Here is a 22,015-nt window from a genome sequence, read left to right on the forward strand (position 1 = left end):
GAATAAAATGGCCCGAATAACATCACTTTCGACTACCAAAAAGGGCAATAGCCCTTTGAATTTCTAATCGAATGATCCTTTTATGAAGTTTCTACGACAACGCCTTCTATAAAAACCTTATATGCCCCCAGGGCATAATTTAAAACACTTGCCTGGGGGATTGTGGGGGATTGTCCTCCTCAAAAACATATTTTCTATCTGGAAATCAACTACGCTGAATAAAATGGCTATTTCACAATCTTGATTGGATGTGTTTAGAGAAACGATGGGCTTGAGGGGGAAGAGGGTGGCTAGGTGCCCTTACATATCGGTTAGCATTTTAACCGAGCATTAGCCCTTTGAATTCTCGGTCAATTGTGCTTGACTTGAAGCGTCTACAGAAATATTGTCTATAAAAACATTTTGTGCCCCCAGAGAAGCAGTTAAAACCATTCCCCTAAGGGCTGTGAGGGTGTTTTCTTCTCAAAAACATATGTAGAAATCAACTACGCTGAACAAAATGGCTATATAAAAATTTTGATTGGATGTGTTTGGGGGAATGATGGGCATGGGGAGGGGCTAGTTCCCCTCCAATCACTTTCGACTATTAAAAAGGGCACTATCCCTTTGAATTTCCAATTGAACGAGCATGTTTTGAAGTTTCTACGACAAAGCCTTCTTAAAACCCTTGCCCTGAAGGTTTTGGGGGAGTGTCCTCCTCAAAAAGATATTTTCGATATGGAAATCAACTACACTGAAGAAAATGGCTATCTCAAAATTTTGATTGGATGTGTTTGGGGGAATAATGGGCGTGGGGGGGGGGCTAGTTTCCCTCCAATCACTTTCGACTATTAAAAAGGGCACTAGCTCTTTGAATTTACAATTGAATGAGCATTTTTGATGTTTGTACTACAACGCCTTCTATAAAAACCTTATATGTCCCCAAGGTACAGCTTACAACTCTTGCCCAGATGTTTGCAGGTGAGTGTCCTCCTCAAGAATATATTTTTCTTGGAAATCAGCCGTGCTGAGCAACAGGCCCGTTCTAACATTTGGTGGGTATGTGTTTGGTGGAATAATGGGCGTGGGGGGGGGGCTAGTTGACCTCCAATTACCTTTAACTATTAAAAAGAGCACTATCCTTTAGAAATTCCAATCGAATGAGCCTTTTTTGAAGTTTCTACGACAACGCCTTCTATAAAAACCTTATATGCCCCCAAGGTATAACTTAAAACCCTTGCCCTGAGGGTTGTGGGGGAGTGTCCTCCTCAAGAATATATTTTCAATCTGGAAAGCAACTACGCTGAACAAATTGGCTATCTCAAAATTTTGCTTGGATATGTTTGGGGAAATGATGGGCGTGGGGGGGGAGGGGGATATTTTACGCTCCGATCACTTTAGATTATTAAAAGGGGACTAGCCCTTTAATTTTCAATCGATTGAGCCTGTTTTGAAGTTTCTACGACAACGCCTTCTATAAAAACTTATATGCCCCCAGGGCTTAACTTAAAACCCTTGCTCTGAGGGTTGCGGGGGAGTGTCCTCCTCAAAAATATATGTTCTATCTGGAAATCAACTATGCTGAACAAAATGGCTATCTCAAAATTTTGATTGGGTTTGTTTGGGGGAATGGTGGGTGTGTGGGAGGGGGGGCTAGTTGCCCTCCAATCATTTTTGACTATTGAAAAGGGCACTAGAACTCTCGATTTCCAATCGAATGAGCCCCCTTTGAAGTTTCTACGACGACCTCTTCCATATGAAGTACCTCTTGGGAAAAAAAAAATAATAATAAAACATTGGAGCCGAACGGCCTTTACTATAGGCAACACTATAGCGTTGCCTCTGACTGTGAAAATGTGAGGTACCTCTTCTATTTCGGGCACGAGGATATTATCAAACAGTTCGTGGTAACGAACTGTAACTAAGGAGTGACACGGCTAAATAGTAACTGAAACTATAAAAAACGAAATTTTGATTACCAATAGACGCGCCAAAAGAATAAGATTTTTATGCTGATTTCAAATATATAAGTTTCATCAAGTTTAGTCTTACCCATCAAAAGTTACACGCCTGAGAAAATTTGCCTTATTTTCAAAAAAAGGGGAAACAACCCCTAAAAGTCATATAACTTTAATGAAATTCATACCATCAGATTCAGAGTATCAGAGAGCCCTACTATAGAATTTTCAAGCTCCTATCTGCAAAAATGTGGAATTTCCTATTTTTTGCCAGAAGAAATGTCACGGATGCGTGTTTATTTGTTTTTTTTTTGTTGTTTTTTTTTTCCAGGGGGGATCGTATCGATCCAGTAGTCCTAATATATCGTGAGAAGGCTCATTCGAACAGAAATTAAAAGTTCTAGTGCCCTTTTTAAGTGATAAAAAATTAGAGGCAAATTGACCTCCTCCCACGCTCATTTTTTCCCGAAGTCCCCTAATCAAAATTTTGAGATAGCTATTTTGTTCAGCATAGTCAAACATCTAATAAATATGTCTTTGAGGATGACTTAATCCCCTACAGTTCCCGGGGGAAGGGCTGCAAGTTGTGAACTTTTCCCATTGTTTACATATAGTATTGTTTATTGCGAAGTATACAGACGTTTTCAGGAGGGACTTTTTTATGGTGGGGGGAGGGTCGGAGTAGGGGGTTACGGGTGAGGATGTTTCCTTGGGGGAAGGGACATTTCTATGAAGGGGGTGCCGGATTTCCCGGCATTATTTAAAAAACGATCAGAAATTAAATAAAAAAACAAGTTTTTTTAACTGAAAGTAAGGAGCAACATTATAACTTAAACTAACGGAGAGTATTACGTTTTTGAGGGGGTTCGCCCCCAAGTCAATACCTCCCTCTTTCCGCTAATTTTTTTTAGTACTTTCAAAAGAGCTATCTATTCTAATTAACCGGCCTTGGTGGTTCAGGGATTTGTGATTCGAACAAAATTCGAACTTTAGCGTAAAGGGTGAGGCATTGACTAGGGGGCGAACTCCCTAAAATACGTATAAAAAACATACGACTATAGAAGTTCGATACGTAAGTTAATTCGTAAGTTACGTCAGAACAAAATTTCGAAAAAGCCATTTAGGGAAAAAAAGTATAATTAATATGCCAATTTCGTTTTAATTATTCATTTACGGTAAGCCAAAATCAAAGCTGCATTAATTCAGAACGTTCAGAAATTAAATAACAAAAAAACAAGTTCTTTTTAACTGAAAGTAAGGAGCGCCATTAAAACTTAAAACGAACAGAAATTGTTCCGTATATGAAAGGGGCTGTCCCTTTTATTTAATATATATTAAGAGTCAGTTGGCTTTATTCCTGAATTGAAAAGCAATATCTCACCTAGCAAAAATCCGACAACTTTTATTACTAGAAGTTATATATGATCTCTTCACATTTATTGTTTAGACATAGATGGGTAGTCAGGGAGTCAATCAACCTCATCTCACAACTTAAGTATATGCTTAATTGAAAAACTTAATTAGACACATTAGACGGCTTCATTAACTTGTTGGGTACTCGAAAACCGAGTTTACTAACAGTTTTTTGTTGTGTATGTGGTATTTAGCTTTGGTGTCTAATCCTTTTAATGCCAAGCTAAATCAATAAGTTATACATTCTCTCGACTTTTCCCTTTACTTTGATTTTTTTCGAGGCCTTTTCTTTTAGAATGTGGAGTTGCCTGATTCGTTTTCCTCAGAATTGAAGGATTTATTAGAGGGCCTTCTCCACAGAGACGTAGAAAGTAGACTAGGATGTAAAGGACGAGGGTAAGTATGTTTGTCATTTCCTATTTTCTCGTTATCAATCACGTAATAATTCTGGCGGTGTGATTCAAATATATTGTGTATATAGTTTAAAAATGTTTTCCCCAAAATTTAGTTTTTAGAGAAAAGTAAAAAAACTATTTTAAAACCTAAGACGATTAGAAACAAATTCATGTAAAAATTCAAACTGAAAAGAAACAATAATTACTATCAACGAATAGTTGAAACCGAAGACAGAAATAAAAATGAGTATTCGAGCCAAGTTTAAAATAATCTGGAATTAACTCGAAAGTGTCCACTAAACCTTCTAATGGCCAGAGCGTTATGTTTGCTTGTATTTGATTTACTGGGGATGATTTGTATTTTGAACTGTGTTTTTATTTGTCTTGACGTCACATAGAAACAGTCCCTCTCCTCCTTTTACACCACTTACAAATAAGAGTAGTAGTCTCTCTCCTCCCTTTACACCACTCACAAATAAGAGTGGTAGTCTCTCTCCTCCCTTTACACCACTTATAAATAAGAGTGGTAGTCTCTCTCCTCCCTTTACACCACTCACAAATAAGAGCGGTAGTCCCTCTCCTCCCTTTCAAACCCTCTAAATGCCCTGAGTTTGTTTCCATATAATTAAAAATGAAATGTATTTTGAACATTGTGGTTTTTATTTGTCAAAACATCAAAAAGCAAAAATCACTGTAATAATCAAGATAACTGCAAAGAACAAATAAAGGCAGACTTGTTGTTTAGTACATAATGATATTAGTTCCTGCAAGTTTCAGGAATGTTGGATTTTTCAACGTTATAATTACAAAAGAGAAAATATTTGCAATATATTTGCTTCCAGTAACGTGCAAATGACACTCGAGCCTTTCGAAGGTTTAGGAGGCCGCAATCAAACTCCTTTTAGCAGCTCTGTGTTTTTTTTTATCAACTTTTCTTCGTTTTAAGCTTGACTTGATTATTCACTTTATTTTGGGTTGTTTTAGGATTCATTTATTCATCTATAGCCTAGTAGTATTTTTATAGCAGTACATCTAGAGACGTAATTCATTGTAGTTTCTCTTCGTTTTGGGTTTCATTTGTTTATTAATAGTGATTTATGGTAGTTTTAAGTTTGAATTTTCGATGAATGTATTTCTGCTTACCTTCGGCTTTAAAATGGTTCTTTAATTTATTTTGAAAAAATTCTTGTTTTTGGATTTTTTATTAATTCTAGTTCTTTTATAAATATATATTTATTAAAAATTGAGATTAGTAATATTAATAATATAAAGATTGAGATTATTCTTCGTATGATTTAAAAATCTGTTTAGGTTTTATCTTCTGTACGGCTTCTACAAGCTATCAGGAAAAGGTCTTGGGCCTATTTTCACGTGAAACATATTTTTGTTCGCATTTTTTTCTGTACGTGAGGAGTTTCTAGACCCAATAGCTTACAGATATAAGTTTCAAACTTTTAAGAAAATTGTTGATTCTTTTTGTTTGGGGCAATATTTTAGGAAACCCCTCCGAAACACTCTTTGAAAGTTTTAATTGTATCCCCCCGTTGTTCCCTAGATATTATAAATACTTCATTTCTATGGTCTAGGTGAATATACTGTCAAATGATTTACCTCACTACCTCACCGTGAATAAATTCGAAGTTCCACTGGTGCTAATAATGTTGAAAATTTTTGGAGGACGAAAGGCACATATTTATTTGACTCTATATTCCTCCCTCCCTCTAAACAAAAAATATGAATTCTATTTGCCTCCTCCTCGTCCAGCACTCTGAAAATGCAGGCTGATCTCCACAAGTAGTTCTTAGTATCTTTTAATTATGACCTTTTGATAGCCTGAATTCGTGTTTTCTTTCTATTATGTCTTCCCCTCCTCCCAATTAGAATCTCAAGCTCCACTAAGTTTTCCACCACCCTTTTAAAACTTAAGCTTGATTCCCCCAAGCTGTTCCGGACGTAATGCAATTGTGCTGTTTTGATAGGTTGGGTGAATGACACCAGGTCCTAGTCCCACCATGGGGCTTATAGCACCAAAAGTTTAAACAGATTAGATACCAAACAATTTATACCCTTTCCCTCCCCCCTCCCAACTTGATGTCCCAAGCCATTCCTGGGAAATAGCAGATACATTATTTTGATAACCACATAGTGTCTTTTCTTTTACTTCACTGCTTGAAAGTTCCTCTCCTCCTGAAACTTTCAACTCCATCCGCCTGGCAGTTCTTGAGTCATTGCAGATATGCTATTTTGTTAATCTGGATACGAATACTTTCTTTGTAATTGATTCTATTATCTCTCCCAAAGTCATTGTCCGCCATTAGCCGCACCCCCCCCCTCTCTTCACTTCCTGAATGTTTCTACTGGATGTGCCTAAGCTCTCTTGATGTATTTCAGAAACTCCATTTTGATAACCTGACAACGCTTAGTTCCTTTTGACCTACCTTGCTACTTAAGTTTGCCTAGATTTTAACTCCTATAGGAGCCTATAGTGCAAAAACGTTTAAGTAGATGCTCCCACCTTAAAATTTCAAGTTCCTTTGCCCCCCTTCCTTTTGTAACAGAACATGAAATTTAAACTTTGTCCTCTTAGCCGTTACGTATATATTGAAGAATGGTATTTTGATGACTTGGATATACATAGTGTCTTTCAATCTATCTCCCCCTCCTCAAGTAAAAATTTAAATCAACTTGTTGCTCTCCCCAGCACTCCCTGAAAATTTCAACTCAATCTCCTAAGCAATTTCTGTATGTTGCTGATAATTTTAAAACTCGGGTGCTTATAGCTTGAGATAACGTAAATACGCCGTTTTGATAACCTAGGTGCATGACACCAGATCCTAGTCCACCTGTTTTTTGCGTTACCTTGATACTAAAGTGTTAATAGATCATTAACCCCATTGTGGCTTAGAGCTAAAATCGAGTTAAAATCGACGTTTTGAATCCTCCCGTTAAGACTCTCTGATAGTTTTAACTTGACATCCCTAGCCATTCCCGAGACATAATAGATACATTATTTTGATAACCGGATACTAAACAGAGTCTTTTCATTAACTTCACTGCTTGGACGTGAAACCCTACTGGCTATTTGAGATAAATGGCTATCTCAAAATTTTGGATCGGGTGACTTTGGGGAAAAAATGAGCATGAGAGGGGGCCTAGTTACCCCCCCCCCCCATTTTTAGGTCACTTAAAAAGGGAACTAGAACTTTTAATTTCCGTTCGAATGAGCCCTCCCACGATATTCTAGGACCACTGGGTCGATACGATCAACCCTGGGAAAAAAACAACAAACAAACAAATAAACACGCATCCGTGATCTTTCTTCTGGCAAAAAATACTAAATTCCACATTTTTGTAAAAAGGAGCTTGAAACCTCTGCAGTATGGTTCTCTGATACGCTGAATATGATGGTGTGATTTTCATTAAGGTTCTATAACTCTTAGGGGGTCTTTCCCCCTTTTTTCGAAAATCAGCTAAATTTTCTCAGGCGCGTAACTTTTGATAGGTTGGACTAAACTTGATGAAACTTATATATTTGAAATCAACATTAAAATCTGATTCTTTTTATGTATCTATTGGTATCAAACTTCTGTTTTCTGCAGTATCTGTTACCATTGAGCCGGGTCGCTCCTTACTTACAGTTCGTTACCACGAACTGTTTGATACAAAGCCTTATTTTTACATCGAGTAATGATTCTTCATCTCGGTTTTATTTTTAATCCTTTCTTTTAGGACAATAGGGAGATAGATACTAGACGATCTTGTTTAAAATGTTCAAACTTAATTTGTTTTTTATTTAATCATTGGTCCAGTCTCTTTTTTTAATATATCTGTTCTTTTTAATATTTGATTTCCATCAAATTAGAGAATCTAAGATATTAAAACTCGTTTTATTATGCAATGACACCACCTCCCCCATTCCCCTATATAGCCATCTTGTTATTGCTACTCAGTAGTCATGTCTTTCACTAATTTTGCATGAACTTAATATAAGCCTCCTTTTGTAAACTTGCTATTTAATTTTATTGTTAATAAATACTATAAACTAGAACCAATAAATTATATTTTCGTCTTCTATTTTTTTTCCCGATAAGCTGTCTTTGTATTTTTTTAGTTATATCCAAGATTAAGCTTCAACTTTTCTATATATATATATATATATATATATGTATGTGTGTGTGTGTGTGTGACTTGACTTATCGCTCTTGCTCAGCAGGGTCGCCAGCGTAGAGGGAACTGATTGACAGTGCTGTCAGTCCTCTCCAACAGTCCTGTCCAGGGCTAAGGATGGGGCCTTATTTGGGTCGATGTTGCGACTGAAGAGGCGTTGATTTACAACATCAGACCGTCTTGTGCGCGGCCACCCTCGATGATGTTTCCAGACAGTCGAGGGATGGAAGTCCGATATGATCCTTGCAGTGGTAGTTGGCGGGAAGCGGAGTAGGTGGCTATATCATCTTATAGAACTAGCTTCTACACGGAAGGAGAGGCTCATCGGCTTATAGGTCCTCAGGATCTCAGTATTGCGGATCTTATCATACCATTTGAAGCCTTCAACTCAACGCAGGTTTATAGTTTAGATGACATCGACCCTTATTAGCTGTGTCTGGGCTATCAGCCATGTCTCAGAAGAGTACAGCATGATGCTTGAGACTTTGACGTTGTAGATACGGGCTTTTGCAAGGCGATTAATTTGCAGTTTGTGGAAGATTGTTCTCAGAAGCCATCCGAATACAGAGTTTGCCTTGGCTGATCTGGCTGAGATTTCAGCGTCAAGTGTGCCATTTGATGATATAATTGATCCGAGATAGGTGAACTGCCTTACCACGTCAACAGCTTGGCCGTTGATCACAACAGTTAAGGGTGACACCAATGCGGTCTTTTCTATGGGTATGATCTCCGTTTTCTTCCAGTTGATTTGCAGCCCAACTGCGGAGGTAGTGGAGGAGAGCATCTCGAGTACAGGCTTAAGTTGGTCGATATTTTCGGTGAGGACGGCTACATCGTCGGCAAAGTCAACATCAGACAAAGTCTTCCCGGCATAGCTTATGCCGAAAGGGTGGACACGGTTTGTCTCGTTCAAGATGTGGTCTATGACGCAGCTAAACAGCTCAGGTGCAGCAGCCCATCCCTTCCGTACACCATTTTTTATGGGGAGGGAAGAAAAAAGCTTCCCGTTAACAAGGACGGCGCTTTCTGTGCTGCTGTATAGTTCTTTAAAGAAGCTGAATATCTTGGTTGGTAGGCCCGCAGCTTTCAAGATTAGCCAAAGAGTGTCTCTCAATATTGTCAGAGCCAGAACGAAAGTCAATAAAAGCAAAGCAAGCCTTCATGTTGAATTCTAGTGTCTTCTCAACGATCTGTCTGGCAGTATGAATCTGTTCAGTTGTCAATTTTCCTGGCATGAATCCGAGTTGTTTGGGGTGGTGTAAGGCATTTAGGAAACTTATTGCACGTTCCCACCGTTGTATTGCAAACAACTTTCCAAGAGCTGAGATTAAAATGACTTCACGGTACTTGCTGCAGCCCGCCTTCTTTTTCTTGTGATAAAAAACAGGCACAATGATTCCTTTAGCGCTGTCTGACAGAGGGATTTCAGAAAACCTTACTATGCTGAGCACTATGTCCAGCCAAGGTATCATTACGTGGCCGCCCGTAGTAAGTATCTCTAAATTGATGGCACTGGAGCCAGACCCCTTAATGTTTTTCATTTTCCTTGCGGCCGATTTAATCTCCTCAGGAGAAAATTCGGCGCCGTCGGGGGCAGGGGTAGCTTCTGCAGCTTCGGGAATAAGCACTGGGTCAATGCAGTAGGGTGGATTTGAGTTTAGCAGCTTATTAAATTGTTTCTCCCAGAGATCAACACATTGAGACTGACTGTATATAGTCTTTCCTCTTACTGATTTCAGGCGTGTGGATGTCAACACAAGTTAGTCATCTATCTCGCACAGGATCTTTAATATTGCATCTATGTCTTCTTTCTGGGCAACTTACTCAAGTTCAGCGGCTTCACTCACAATAAGGTCTTTCTTGTCCTTGTGGAGCAAGGAGTTGCGTAGTTTGTTGAGCTGTCTGTAGAGTTTCATATATATATATATATATATATATATATATATATATATATATATATATATATATATATATATATATATATATATATATATATATATATATATATATATATATATATATATATATATATATATACATATATATATATATATATATATACATATATATATATATATATATATATATATATATATATATATATATATATATATATATATATGTATATATAATTTAGAAAAAAAATTAATTTGCAATTTAATCCGGTTTAAAACTCCTCTACGATGCAGCTGTACCTGGGACTGAGCTTCCGAGAAGACAGGGGCCGAAGGCTTTGGAAAGCCATCTAAAGGATATGTTAAGTGTATTCGAGAAATGTGACGATGAAGACATAGACCTACCGATGTTTGTAATTCGTTCTCCAAATGATGTACCTGTCATCCCTGCTTTGGTTTATTCGAGTTTGAACGCGAAATTGAATAGAATGGAACACTTCCTAAAGACTGTTTCAAGTAAGTTCGATTCGTATGATAATCACTTTCCACCACTGCCTGCCCATGCGACGCCGTCAACTGACTCTCACACCACTGTTGTTGTCTCTAAAGTGCCGCAAACACTAAATGACCCGATAAAACGCAAAGAAGTGCTTGATAAAGTGAGCTGTCATGATGCAGTTACCAAGCTGAGTTTGCGAGGTGACAAATGGCTAATCAATGTTAAAAAATCTGCTGCTGAAGAATTCAAAGACTCTATTTCAGTGATTTTAGCAGAATATCCATCCAAGGTGATCACTAAGCGGTTTTTCGGGATAGTCAGAGGAATATCGAAGGACTTAGACCTCTCATTCTTTCAAGGATAGCCAGGTGTGGTGGAAGCTATGCGGCTCGGTGACACTGGCACGGTTAAGCTTGAGTTGTGTGACTCCGTGTCAGTAGAAAGCTATCTTATACCCCCAGGAGTCACCCCTGCTGCCACCTACAACTTTTTTTAACACCATATATTGGCACGAGAACCAAGTGGTTTATGGTTTTTTGTCAATGTGAATTTGAAAAACAGGAATTTTGTCAAATTTATGGATGTTTTCAGGGATGAATATGTGTGTTGTTCGATTTATTTGATGTTTTTCATGAATGTTTAATGGTTTTTGTCAGTGAGAATTTGAAAAACAGGAACTTTTGTCACATTTATGGATGTCAACAGCAATTCATGTCTGTTATATGGTTTTCTCAGTGAGAATGAAAAACAGGAATTTTCTCACTTGAAAAAACATGAATTTTCTCACATTTATGGTTGTTTTCATGGATGGTTATGTGTGATGGTTGATTTATTTGATGTTTTTCTCGGATGTCAACATCAAATTATGGATGTTTTAAGGTTTTTGTCAGTGAGAATTTGAAAAACAGGAACTTTCTCACATTTATGTCTGTTTTCATGGGTGGTTATGTGTATTGTTCGATTTATTTGATGTTTTTCATGTCTGCTTTATGGATGATCCAGAAATAGTATTTGATGTTGTTGTTCAAGCCAAATGTTATGACTTTCCTGGAAACAGTTAGATCACGTGTTTCCTTCTCAGCCAATCAGCGAGCTTTGGTTACATAGTAGCGGCGGAGGGAATATGAGGAAGGAGTTTTTGTTAGAGTTTTATTAGTCTGTGAATAGAATTCAAGGAGTGAGAAGAAGAAAAACAGTTTGACTCTACTCATTTGGATATATATTTGTGTTGATGGCGATGAGTGGAATGTTTATCCTATTAGAAGTTGATAGTGGAATTGATGATAATAGTACAAGAGCATCAAACATTGCGGTGGAAATCACGAAAGGTTCACGGCTTTGTCTGGAATGGGGTGCAGTATATGCGAGATATGTGATATCCTTGAGCAAATTTAAAATCGAGGATCAACTATGTTTCGCCGCTAAATTTGATATAGCGCATGTGAATAGACTTCAATGTGCTTTAAGTGCTTTTGTGAAACATATTGAAGACAATAAACAGTATCGCTAATTGTACATGCTCTATATTATTGATGTTGTTGTTGTTGTTGTAATTATTCAATAAAATTGTTTCGAAATCGAAAATGTTCTCTTTCTTTTCTGGTTAGGGCTAACGAATCAGGCTCAGTCTAGAGTCAGCAGTTGGAGTGAAAGGACTGAAAAATTAATAAATTTGAGAAAGAGTGAATTAGATCAAATCTAGTGTTTATGGAAAAACATTTGATTTTGGATGATGATTTTCTCGATTTATCTCTTAAACGCAGGATATTCTCTTGTCGGGGAACAATTGACAATATAATGAGGAGTGATTCTCCCCCATTGGACTATTGTATGAAACTTTAAAAACGTGATTCAAATGCTTATACTCAATTTATTGATATATTAATTGAAACAAAGCAGAATCATATTGTGGATATACTTTTGAAAATATTGCCAATGGATTCAATGTAGATGGCTCCCCCATCATTCGAAAGGGGTAACGTCACAGAGCTACTCCTCTCTCCCACCATGTCCCTCTCATTGAATTTATCGATCGAAGAGGATCAGTTTCGTTTTAGCAGTGAGTGAGTTGACATCGGAAACCGAAAAATGTTTTATATATGTCCATTGTGCATGTACACTCTGGGCAGTTGGAATCAATCTGAGCATTGTACAATTATTGATGACTCTAGTGAAAAGTGTAAATTATGTAATCCTTGTAAATTAAATAGAGGTTATGCAGTACAAATTAAAGGATGTAATTCATGTCTTGAGGAGGTGTGTGACTCACATCCTAGAGGGCACCTGTGCTCCAATTGTCACAATGATAAATGTGATCAGTGGGAGAATACTTACCCTGCTCTGATTGGAAAGAATTCCAAACGTGAGTTTAGTTTATTTCTACGAGATTGGTATTGTCGTGGATTTAAATTATTCTGGGAAGAGGGATCTGGCATAAGTTTAAATTATCGGGCTATCAAGAAAATTGGGCTTCTACGTTATCCCTGCGATAACACTACCTACTTTGACTATTAACCAAGTGATTTTTATTTGGTAGTTACCGAATGTGACTCACCAGTTGAAAACATTGTATGTGATACTGCTTCAAATAGACAGATTGAAACTCGTGAATTTCATAATATGAATGTAAATAGTATCATTGACTATACAAAGAGATATGACAAGAGTGAAGTTACATTGTACTGTAGAAAATGTGACCCTAACTTTGCTGTCAATCAAGATAAATATACAGTGAATCCAAATGATTTACCAGCATTAGTGGTTCACGATAGTTGCCTATACATCGAAGATGAAGAAATCTAAAGTGAAGATTTAAAGACATTGTTGTATATATATACATTTTATTAATAAACAAATTCACAAACATTTTTTAAGCACTTTACTCTTAGGGCACTAAAATCAATACTGTATAGTTCTGAGAGGATGGTTTCCACTAGAAAGTCGTTCAGACGTGGATTGTCTCCATAAATGTGGAGAAACTGCTTGTAAGTATAGCCACGACATCGGAACACAAAATATAGTAGTGCATGGAAGCCACAGCTTTTAGTCCTTAGATCCTGCACCATCTTTCGATTTTGAATAATAGTTTTCCCACTGCTCTCAGTATAGTTGCTGATGTGAGGTGTGTAGAATGTATAGGGTAGACCAAGAGGATCAAAAAATTCAATCGTCTTCATTGTTTGAAAGAAGCAAAGCCAATGACCCGTCAGCACAGTCGACGGACTGCTATTAACAATAATCAAGGTATTGTTGACACGTTGAATTTTTCCAAGATAATCCGAGGGCAGACAATAGGATTCGTACTGGGACATGTTGGGGTCCATATTAAATACATTGATTATTTGACTGGTGTTCATGGCGCCAAGTCTAGTAGAACACTCCCTTCGGGAGTGATTTCCCAATAGGTTTCATATTGATTTAGTGAGATTAGTGCAATACTCTCAGCCAATGGGTCGGCAAATGTTAACTCTAAACGCACACTCCCCGTACGTACTATACTCATATCCTGTGTACCCGACAAATCCAGTACAATGATACCATGTGTTTTAGCAAACATATCTTCGGTTATACCGTTTTCAAATAGTTGAGAGTCATGGTTTAGGGTTTGCATGGTCAACTCGTACAGTTTTTTATAGGATTTATCAAAAGATACATTGTAGAGTGGGATGCCGTTTACTTTGTACATAAGAGACGAAAGTCCAAACATCTCGAATTTATACGGATATTCAGTTCATGTTCCTATTGCACTGGTGCTTTTTACAAAAGCCAAAGCCAGTTTTCACGGAATTTCGCCTTTGATAAAGGATAAATCGGTGAATGTACGTGAGCCCATGGCAATATGACATTGATTTGTGACTGTATGAGGAACAAGTAGTTTAATGTTGTTGCCATTGGCTCTCAGTTTTTCCATGGCCAAAGCAACTTAACTGATAACCTGTTGTTTGCGTACATGTAGTATTGCCGAGGTGAGGAAGAGACTTACATCAGGATTGGCAGCAAGTTTTTTTTTCAATATGAAATTAGAGTGTGCACGCGTTAATTTTATATCCACTTGAACATTGGGCGGCATTCATTGGGGTATATTAAATATTTTATGATATATTTTTCAAACTAGATGTAATTCACTAGTTGTAGCATTTTTAAGTGCATCTGTACTATCAGTATTAGTAATATATTCATATCCATTGGAGGTGCCACTCAATTACTTGTATGACTTGGGTGTCATCAGCATGAATTGCATATAGCTTGTATAATTCGAGAGATTGTTGCTTGTGCTCACCAGTATGCCATTGATGTATACACTAATTTGAAGAAATAAATTATGTAATATACAATTTTCATAGGATATTTCATCGCCCCGAATCGGCATTGTATTATCGGATTTCCGGACTTTCATTTGCAAATCTATAAATTTTGATGACACGTCCATAAAGTAGTCTTCATTAGAATAAATTTGAAAGTGGATATTATCGGGGAGGGGTTGTTGTGGATAAAATTGTTCATAGTAGCCATGCTTGACACTCACATCAACATTTTCAGCATTGAATAGATTCAATTAGCTGGTGATTCAAGGTTGAGAATCCTTATGCGGTAGATAGGACATTTTTAGGAGAAGAAATCTAGTTTCGATCTGACAATTTTCTTCCTGGGACTTCTTCTTCTTCTAATGTTTATAGCACTTGTCGGCTTTTTCCTTCTTTTCTTTGACAAGAGGGATGATGTCTTTCGTTTCCGACCTGAGTGGAGACTGATGAGTGTTGCAATGTTTCTTGACATTTTTAAACCTTTGCCATTTTGTTTTAATATATCGCAAAGGGTGCGTGCACTGGAGCTAAGATTTTCCGAAGCACTTTTTTTTAAAATCCTTTCCAGAACCCGAAATGTATAGTGTACAGGATGCAAAATCTGTCGCAGTCGGTACAAGATATTTTCTAGCCAGTGGTAGGGAAGAGCGAAACAGCTTAGCAAACCAAATGCCAAGACCGTAGCCAGACATTGACGAGCGACTTTTGTAGTAGTTATTTCCAATACCCTGTTGTATTGAGACAAGAGTTTTAACATAGCTGTCAATATCAGGATATGTAAATACCACTTTTTTATTAGACATCTTCCTTTTGAACAATGGGACGAAAATGGCATGTAATCACAGCCAAACCCTTTGAAATTGCTATTAGATGGCCCAATTCGATTCTTAGTGTTCACTGACAGAGTTCCAAATAGGAAGTGTTTAAGGGAATATACTGAAGATACTTTATATTGTAGTGGTGAATATATTCTTGATTGGTTTTTCGTTCAAGAACTCGTAGGAGGGGAACATTTGAATTACCAACTCGAGATGTGTCCACAAATGAAGCGTAGAGAAATATACAAGTGTCTGTGGAGAAGGCAAGTGGGTAGTCAGCAAAAATCAAATTAGTGTTTCCGGCACTTTTATCATTGAGTATATTGAGCTTAAAGCCAAGAACATCCTTTAGATTATCCTTGAGAATAACCTTTTCGCTGGCAATCGGTGAACTAATGAAGATCTTGCCCTCCTCCTTTGAATAGTTGAAATGAAAAGCTCCTTTTTTACGAGCGGAAATTCTTTTATTAATAGAACGACATAAATCATTCATAAAGGTGAGGTCCTCGTATGGTATTTCAATATATTGATAATACAACCAATTGATTTTTTGAATTTGTTCTTGATCAACTGTCAGTGGTAGTAGCCAATCATATGGTATAAATTTAACATCCTATCTTCAATCCTTTCCCAGGATGGCGTAGGTATTTTTGAGAATACAGTCAACAAGAGCCACTTCATAATTTCTATTGCCATCGAATTTGACGGTGGGGAAGAGTTTCGTCCAAAAATCACTTGTTCTATTCAATTCGTTGCAGAGAGGATCTGAAACATTGGACATAAAAGTCACATAGAAATCATTGGGCATTGTCGATATCTTCAGCACTGACCCATGAATCAAAATCTGAGTTGTATCCTAGCCAGCGAACCAACAACTGTCTCTTGCCATGGCGTGTACGACTCTTTAATATCTTTTCAATTTGATACATTTCACTAGTATTTCTAACTTTTTGCAGTTCATATTCATAAAAACCTCCGAGAATCTCATCATCTTTGGTGTCTCGCAGTCGATATGTCGTGGGCATCGGTGTCCAGGATTTTGGACACTTTAAAAAGTTCAGTGCTCCATAAATATTTCCCTTTTTAAAAAATATTGGTGGTTCTATTAATTCGAACAGTATCACCAACATTAAACTTCCTCTTCTTTTTCTTCTTCTCATTGTCATTGGAGTATTGCTTTAGAAAAGCATCAAATGTATTTTCATTGTAGTGAACATCCGTGGGGGTAGAGTTGGACAGAGATCGATGGGGTCGTTGATTATAAATCAAGATGATTTTATCTAAATCATGAATAAAAGCCGGTGTATTTTCAGGGTACAATATCTTGAAATTAATAGACGAATCGTTCTTATTAATCGTTCAGCCAATGCAGCCTTTATTGGGCTGTGACTATGATAAAGTTTTGTATTATATTTCAAAAGAACCTTTTTCGCATGGGGATTAACAAATTAGCTGCCACGATTCGATTGAATTTTTCTATATGAATCCTGTTCTAGAATACTTTCAATGCCCCAAGCAACTTCAACACCTCTCTTTGACCGCAGTGGAATGGCATAGGCATAGCGACTAAAGACACTGATTGCCACCAGAATATATTTGTAGGGGGCATTGTGACGCTGTTGAAGTGCGTCTAAAGTTAAAAGATCCGTTTGCATTATATGCAGAGGGGAAAAGGCTTTAGTTTGTCGATATTGTTTACTGCGAAGCATATGATTCCGATGTAGTGTGTAACTCGGTTCATTTTCTAGATACTCTTTTGAATTTTTCAATGTGGTGGTGCCGAAGACAGCTTTGGAAAGTGTTTTGGGGGAACTTAAACTCCCCGCTTCGCCAAAATTTTCATTGACACCTTTCAAAACTTCATCCATTTTGAACGTAAAGACGTAGTGTAATGTCCACTCCCCTTTTGCACACTGGTGGGCGAATCAATTCGTCTTCGCTTTTGACTAGCAGCCACAGGTGTTGTAAAATCATTGCTGCTGCTGATAGTATCTTCAAATATTGAATCTTCTTCTGTTTTAAATGATGGTGTTGGAGGAGGAGGACTATATTCTCTTAGTTTCTTTAGAATTTGCTTATTGCCAATAAGACTTTTGGGAAAGTTTGATACACACAGAAAGGTGTATAGATTATCGTCAAAGGATATGAGTCCTTTACGATTCGTCACCATATCACAAATTAAATCAACTAGATTATAACTTTTCCCTTGAATTATAATTCGTTTACCTGTGCTCTCGACTTGAACTTGATCGCCAGTTTCCAACATGAGATAAGATAATACTCTTTTACTCTGTTCTCGATAGGTCACTGGCAATAGGTTTCCAATTTTCAATACAATCGAATTCAATTCCTTCTCCTTTGATTGCATTGCAGAATCTTGAGGAGATGTTTCCTGTTTAGAGGGATCTGTGGTGACGGGTCTCTCACGATATGGTTTATGTTTGTCCACACGTCGCAATGCATCTTGAAGTAAAAGCAGTTTTTTGTCATCGGCAATATTCTCATCGTTAATGAATTTGCTTAGATTGTCTTCAAAATGTTCGATGGGCGAGAGGACAAGTTCAAATGGTGTCAATTTATAGGGTTTTGCCATTCTCACTAGACAAAAATGTTTACAAGCCCTGCAATTATCGGTAGTAAAAGTGTGAAAAAGCTACCGCCCGCCGGAAGGAGCCGTGTTATTTTAATTTTTTTCCACATTTTTTTAAAATCCCAGGCGCGGTCAGTGGAACGATTTTGGTTTGTCTGTTGTCTAACAACTTCTGGCAGTTGAACATTGCCCGCAGTTAAATTTAAACATTGTTCAGATATTAGATTAATGAAATCAGTGTCAACCCCATGTTTGAGTATAGCCTTCCTAAGCAATGGTTTTGAAGTGCTTAAAACGGAAAACAGATGCCTTTGTTCGTGTAGTTTCTTCAGTGTCATAATGGCGACTAATAGTCTTTTCTACTGTTCACCGGAAGATATACTGTAATTTCATTGTTGAAAATGTCGGTGACTACACGTAGATCCTCGGGCGTGATCTTTTTATTATCATTAAAATTTTACCGTTAGGGCTTGATTGTCGCGTGTTTTTCCTCGTAAATAATAATTTTCGGGGCGCGGTTTTTTTGGGTATTTTTTATTTTTAGTAGTGAGATATATAACGGCACGACTCGATAGATAATATAGACTGTACAATTCAAAGCAAGGGTTCACATACATTTGCTCTGATGAAACAGATTGTGTAGAACCAGAGTAACGGAAATGTGTTCATGATGGGAGCGAACGGTGAACAGTTGTAGCATTTCCTGTGAGAACTGTTCAATGGATTCAGACAAATCATCAATAATCAACCACGAGTTCGATTCAATACTATTGAAAACATCAAGTCCTCGTATGAATTGTATTTGTATGGTTGTGGCAATAGCTTTTATTTTATCATAGGACTCCTGCCAAATACTATAGCAATAGTAGATTTTTTTCGGCTTTTCCAAAAACATTTTATTACAATTTTGAATTATTCCAGCTAAAAGTGTTGTTTTCCCCGACATTGAGGGACCACACAGAAATGATCTGAATGGGCGTTTTGAATTGATACAAGCTGCTGTTGACAACAGTCGGACTGCAACTAGCTCTAAATCGTATATGCTCAATGAATAAGTAGTAATTTTCCCCATGGATCTATCTATTCAAGAACAACAAAAACAATAGTTCATGGCAGCATTTATTTCGACACTGCATGAGTACAAATATTTGTAGTCAACATGAACAATGATAAAAATAACACTTGGTAAACATTAACAATTGACAAGATTTTATGGTCAAAAATAAAACTCTATTTGTTAAATATGAACTGCAATGATAAAACTTTATAATAAAGCAATTATTGTCCTTAAAAACTTTTTTGTACAACACTTTTCTATACGACACTTTTTGTCAACTTAAACACTTTTCTATACCTGACACTTTTTGTACAACAGAAAATACACACTCGGGAACTAGTAGCACAGTTGAACTTGATTATGGTGAATTTAAAGGTGTGTGGTCCCCCCTCCCCGGGGGACCGCGGGGCCGAAGGCCGGCCGGCCGCGAGAAGGGATCCCCCCCCCCCCCCTGGGCGGCCGCGGGAAGGACCCCCCCTCCCCCGGGAGCCGCGGGGGAAAAAGAATAGTTGTCGTCACCGCTATGGGGTCGTGGTTGGGGTAGAGTAGGTTAGTTAATTTATATACAGGTTGAGTGGTGGTTAGTCAGATTAGGTTAATTTATCCAGACCAAGTTGATTGCGATAGTCTATGAATTCAACTCGGTCTGAAATACGATAGCGGCCATGAGGTAGGACGGTCTCACCATTCTCGAGCACATAGACTTTGTCGGATATACATGACATTGCATTCTTTTCCACTCTCACAGTATAATTACTATATTGTAAAGAGCGAATTCCAAGCACTTGTGCTCTCGGCACTAGGCTACTTTTTACGAACTCTCTGTAGACACTCATGTTAAAATTGCTCTTTAAAAAATGTATAGGCACCCATTTACATGCCTTCTTTTCATCCCCACTATGTGTTTCAACGCAATAGAATTTAGGGCCCGGGAACACCCCCCGGATATCAAATCACTCCCCGTCTCTGATTTTAATTTTAATAGTTGGTTGGGGGCTTGACGTTTCACCAGCTCGGGGTAGAGTGATGGATTCCAGTTGGTGAAATCCATCCGCGAGCTGATGTGCACCCCATTTTGCAAATCACCCAATAAATATTCAGTCCCATTTACCTTTAACAGCAGAAAATCTGTATCACCATAGTAAACTTTAACCTCCCCCTCCCGTGGCCATTGCACCTTGCACACATTGTAAAAGAATGACACCATGAGCTTTTTTGAAATTTAAAGTACTGAACTACCGCCTGCGATATTCTTGTTCAGTACCAAATTTCGCTTTTGCCTGTGTAGAAGAACCATGCCGGCCTCTATGCTCGTGAACGATGTAAAATTGGAGTCGGCAATAATTCGTGCACACTCTAGAGGGTCAGTCACAACGTCAGAGCGAGATCCATTACGAACGCTTTCACACATTTTGCCAAACGCTGAATTTAGGATGAGCTTATACATTTCCTTCTCCACCATTGAATTTGCTTTAGAGCGTTTATCGACAAAGATGTCGATAAACGTTTTCAAGTAGGGTCGCTGATTGAACTGTAGGACCCTGTGTATTTTAGTGATTTTGAAGCCATTGCTCACCATCCAGTGCAAAAGCACATGGTGAACAACGATATTCTCCTTAGGGTCCAAATCAGCAATCAATTTCTGTTTGGAGGGAGTCCAGTGCATCCCCATATCCTCAACCAATGATCGATTGTAGGGGCTCAGAGAGCCCCTGCTCACGGGTCGATTGATACAGGGAAAGACAAAATCTTTGACTGAGTCGTGAAGCGCCAGCGGAATGTGACCGTCAACTTCCAAGAACCATCCTTGTGGCCCAGTGTCCTCGACGGTGGTAATGTCGGGGAACTCACAAGGATTCTCAAGCCATTGATAGTTCCCACACGGCAAAGAGTAGTGGGACATTGCCGAGGGGTAAAATGAGCTCATGTCCAAGAACACTGCATATGACTTTGCACCGGTGCTGGGGCCACTTAGATCAGCCGACAAGACCCGGTCCCCATAGACATCATACCCCCCCCCTCATTGAGATCGCGATAAACAGGTGCAGATCAACAGCGGGGATGGTGCCTATTTACGACCTGCTAATTGTTATAAGTAAATAAATCACTACAATGGGTGTGGAAAAATAATAGCCAATATCTAACACGAACTCTGAATAGATCTGGTCTGTGTTCTTACAGATTATATCCAACAGAGTTAGAACGTCACTGGCCAAGTACAGTCTACAATAATACCACCCATTTTTACAATACCCCTTGGACCACACCTTCTTGGAAAACTCATACTCCTCGGCTGTGCATTCACTGATGGTCAATGAATTGTAAAAAGATTCAATTGGAGGTAGTTTCTCCTCCCTGAAGCGTGCGCCAGAACAGTAATAGTCGCATGCATATATACCTTTGCAGGTCAACAGGTCATACATTTCACTGTCTGGAAAGTGCTGTTTAAGCAAGGGAAAGCTATCAAAATTGTCGCTTTTTTTCACTTGAATCAATTGACTCAATGCCTTGGGGAAAAAACTAAAGGAATCTACAAACCTGATTTTATTCCAGCACATACGCCAATTATCCATTGCCTGCCATTTCAGTTCGAGAAGCAATAACTTCTCAGCTGATTTGGGACTTATGTTGTAGGTAAATGAACTATTTACCCATGGACAATCTACTCCCCCTTCCTCCCTCTACATACGTGCCCGTGCCGGTAAAATAAATTTTAAATCATAATTGGAATTATGAATAAAAACAGGGATAAAAAACTGCTGGCTAACATTTAAATTACACGATTGATGCGCAACCCCTCTAAAATTACTACCCCCCGAGGATATTTCCTGCCACAAATGGTCATGGTCTCTGACTTTCCCCCTCCCCCCACGTTTCCCTTTAGCCCCCTTATCCACCTCTGCAAACTCTCCCTTACATACCCAACATATTGTTTGATTT

At 38.1% G+C, this 22,015-nt stretch overlaps 1 protein-coding gene across 1 annotated transcript in view; it reads left to right on the forward strand.

Moving 5' to 3' along the window:
* Positions 1 to 22,015, forward strand: part of Gprk1 (G protein-coupled receptor kinase 1) — a 327,272-nt gene that overhangs the window by 278,037 nt on the left and 27,220 nt on the right. Inside the window, exon 13 of the mRNA XM_089086349.1 lies at positions 3,646 to 3,746. Within this exon, the coding sequence (XP_088942475.1) occupies positions 3,646 to 3,746 (101 nt within the window). The remainder of the gene's footprint in view (positions 1 to 3,645; positions 3,747 to 22,015) is intronic.

This window comes from Artemia sp. Qi Xiang Cuo, chromosome 3, assembly GCF_049724085.1.
Source record: "Artemia sp. Qi Xiang Cuo chromosome 3, ASM4972408v1, whole genome shotgun sequence".
Taxonomy (NCBI): domain Eukaryota; kingdom Metazoa; phylum Arthropoda; class Branchiopoda; order Anostraca; family Artemiidae; genus Artemia; species Artemia sp. Qi Xiang Cuo.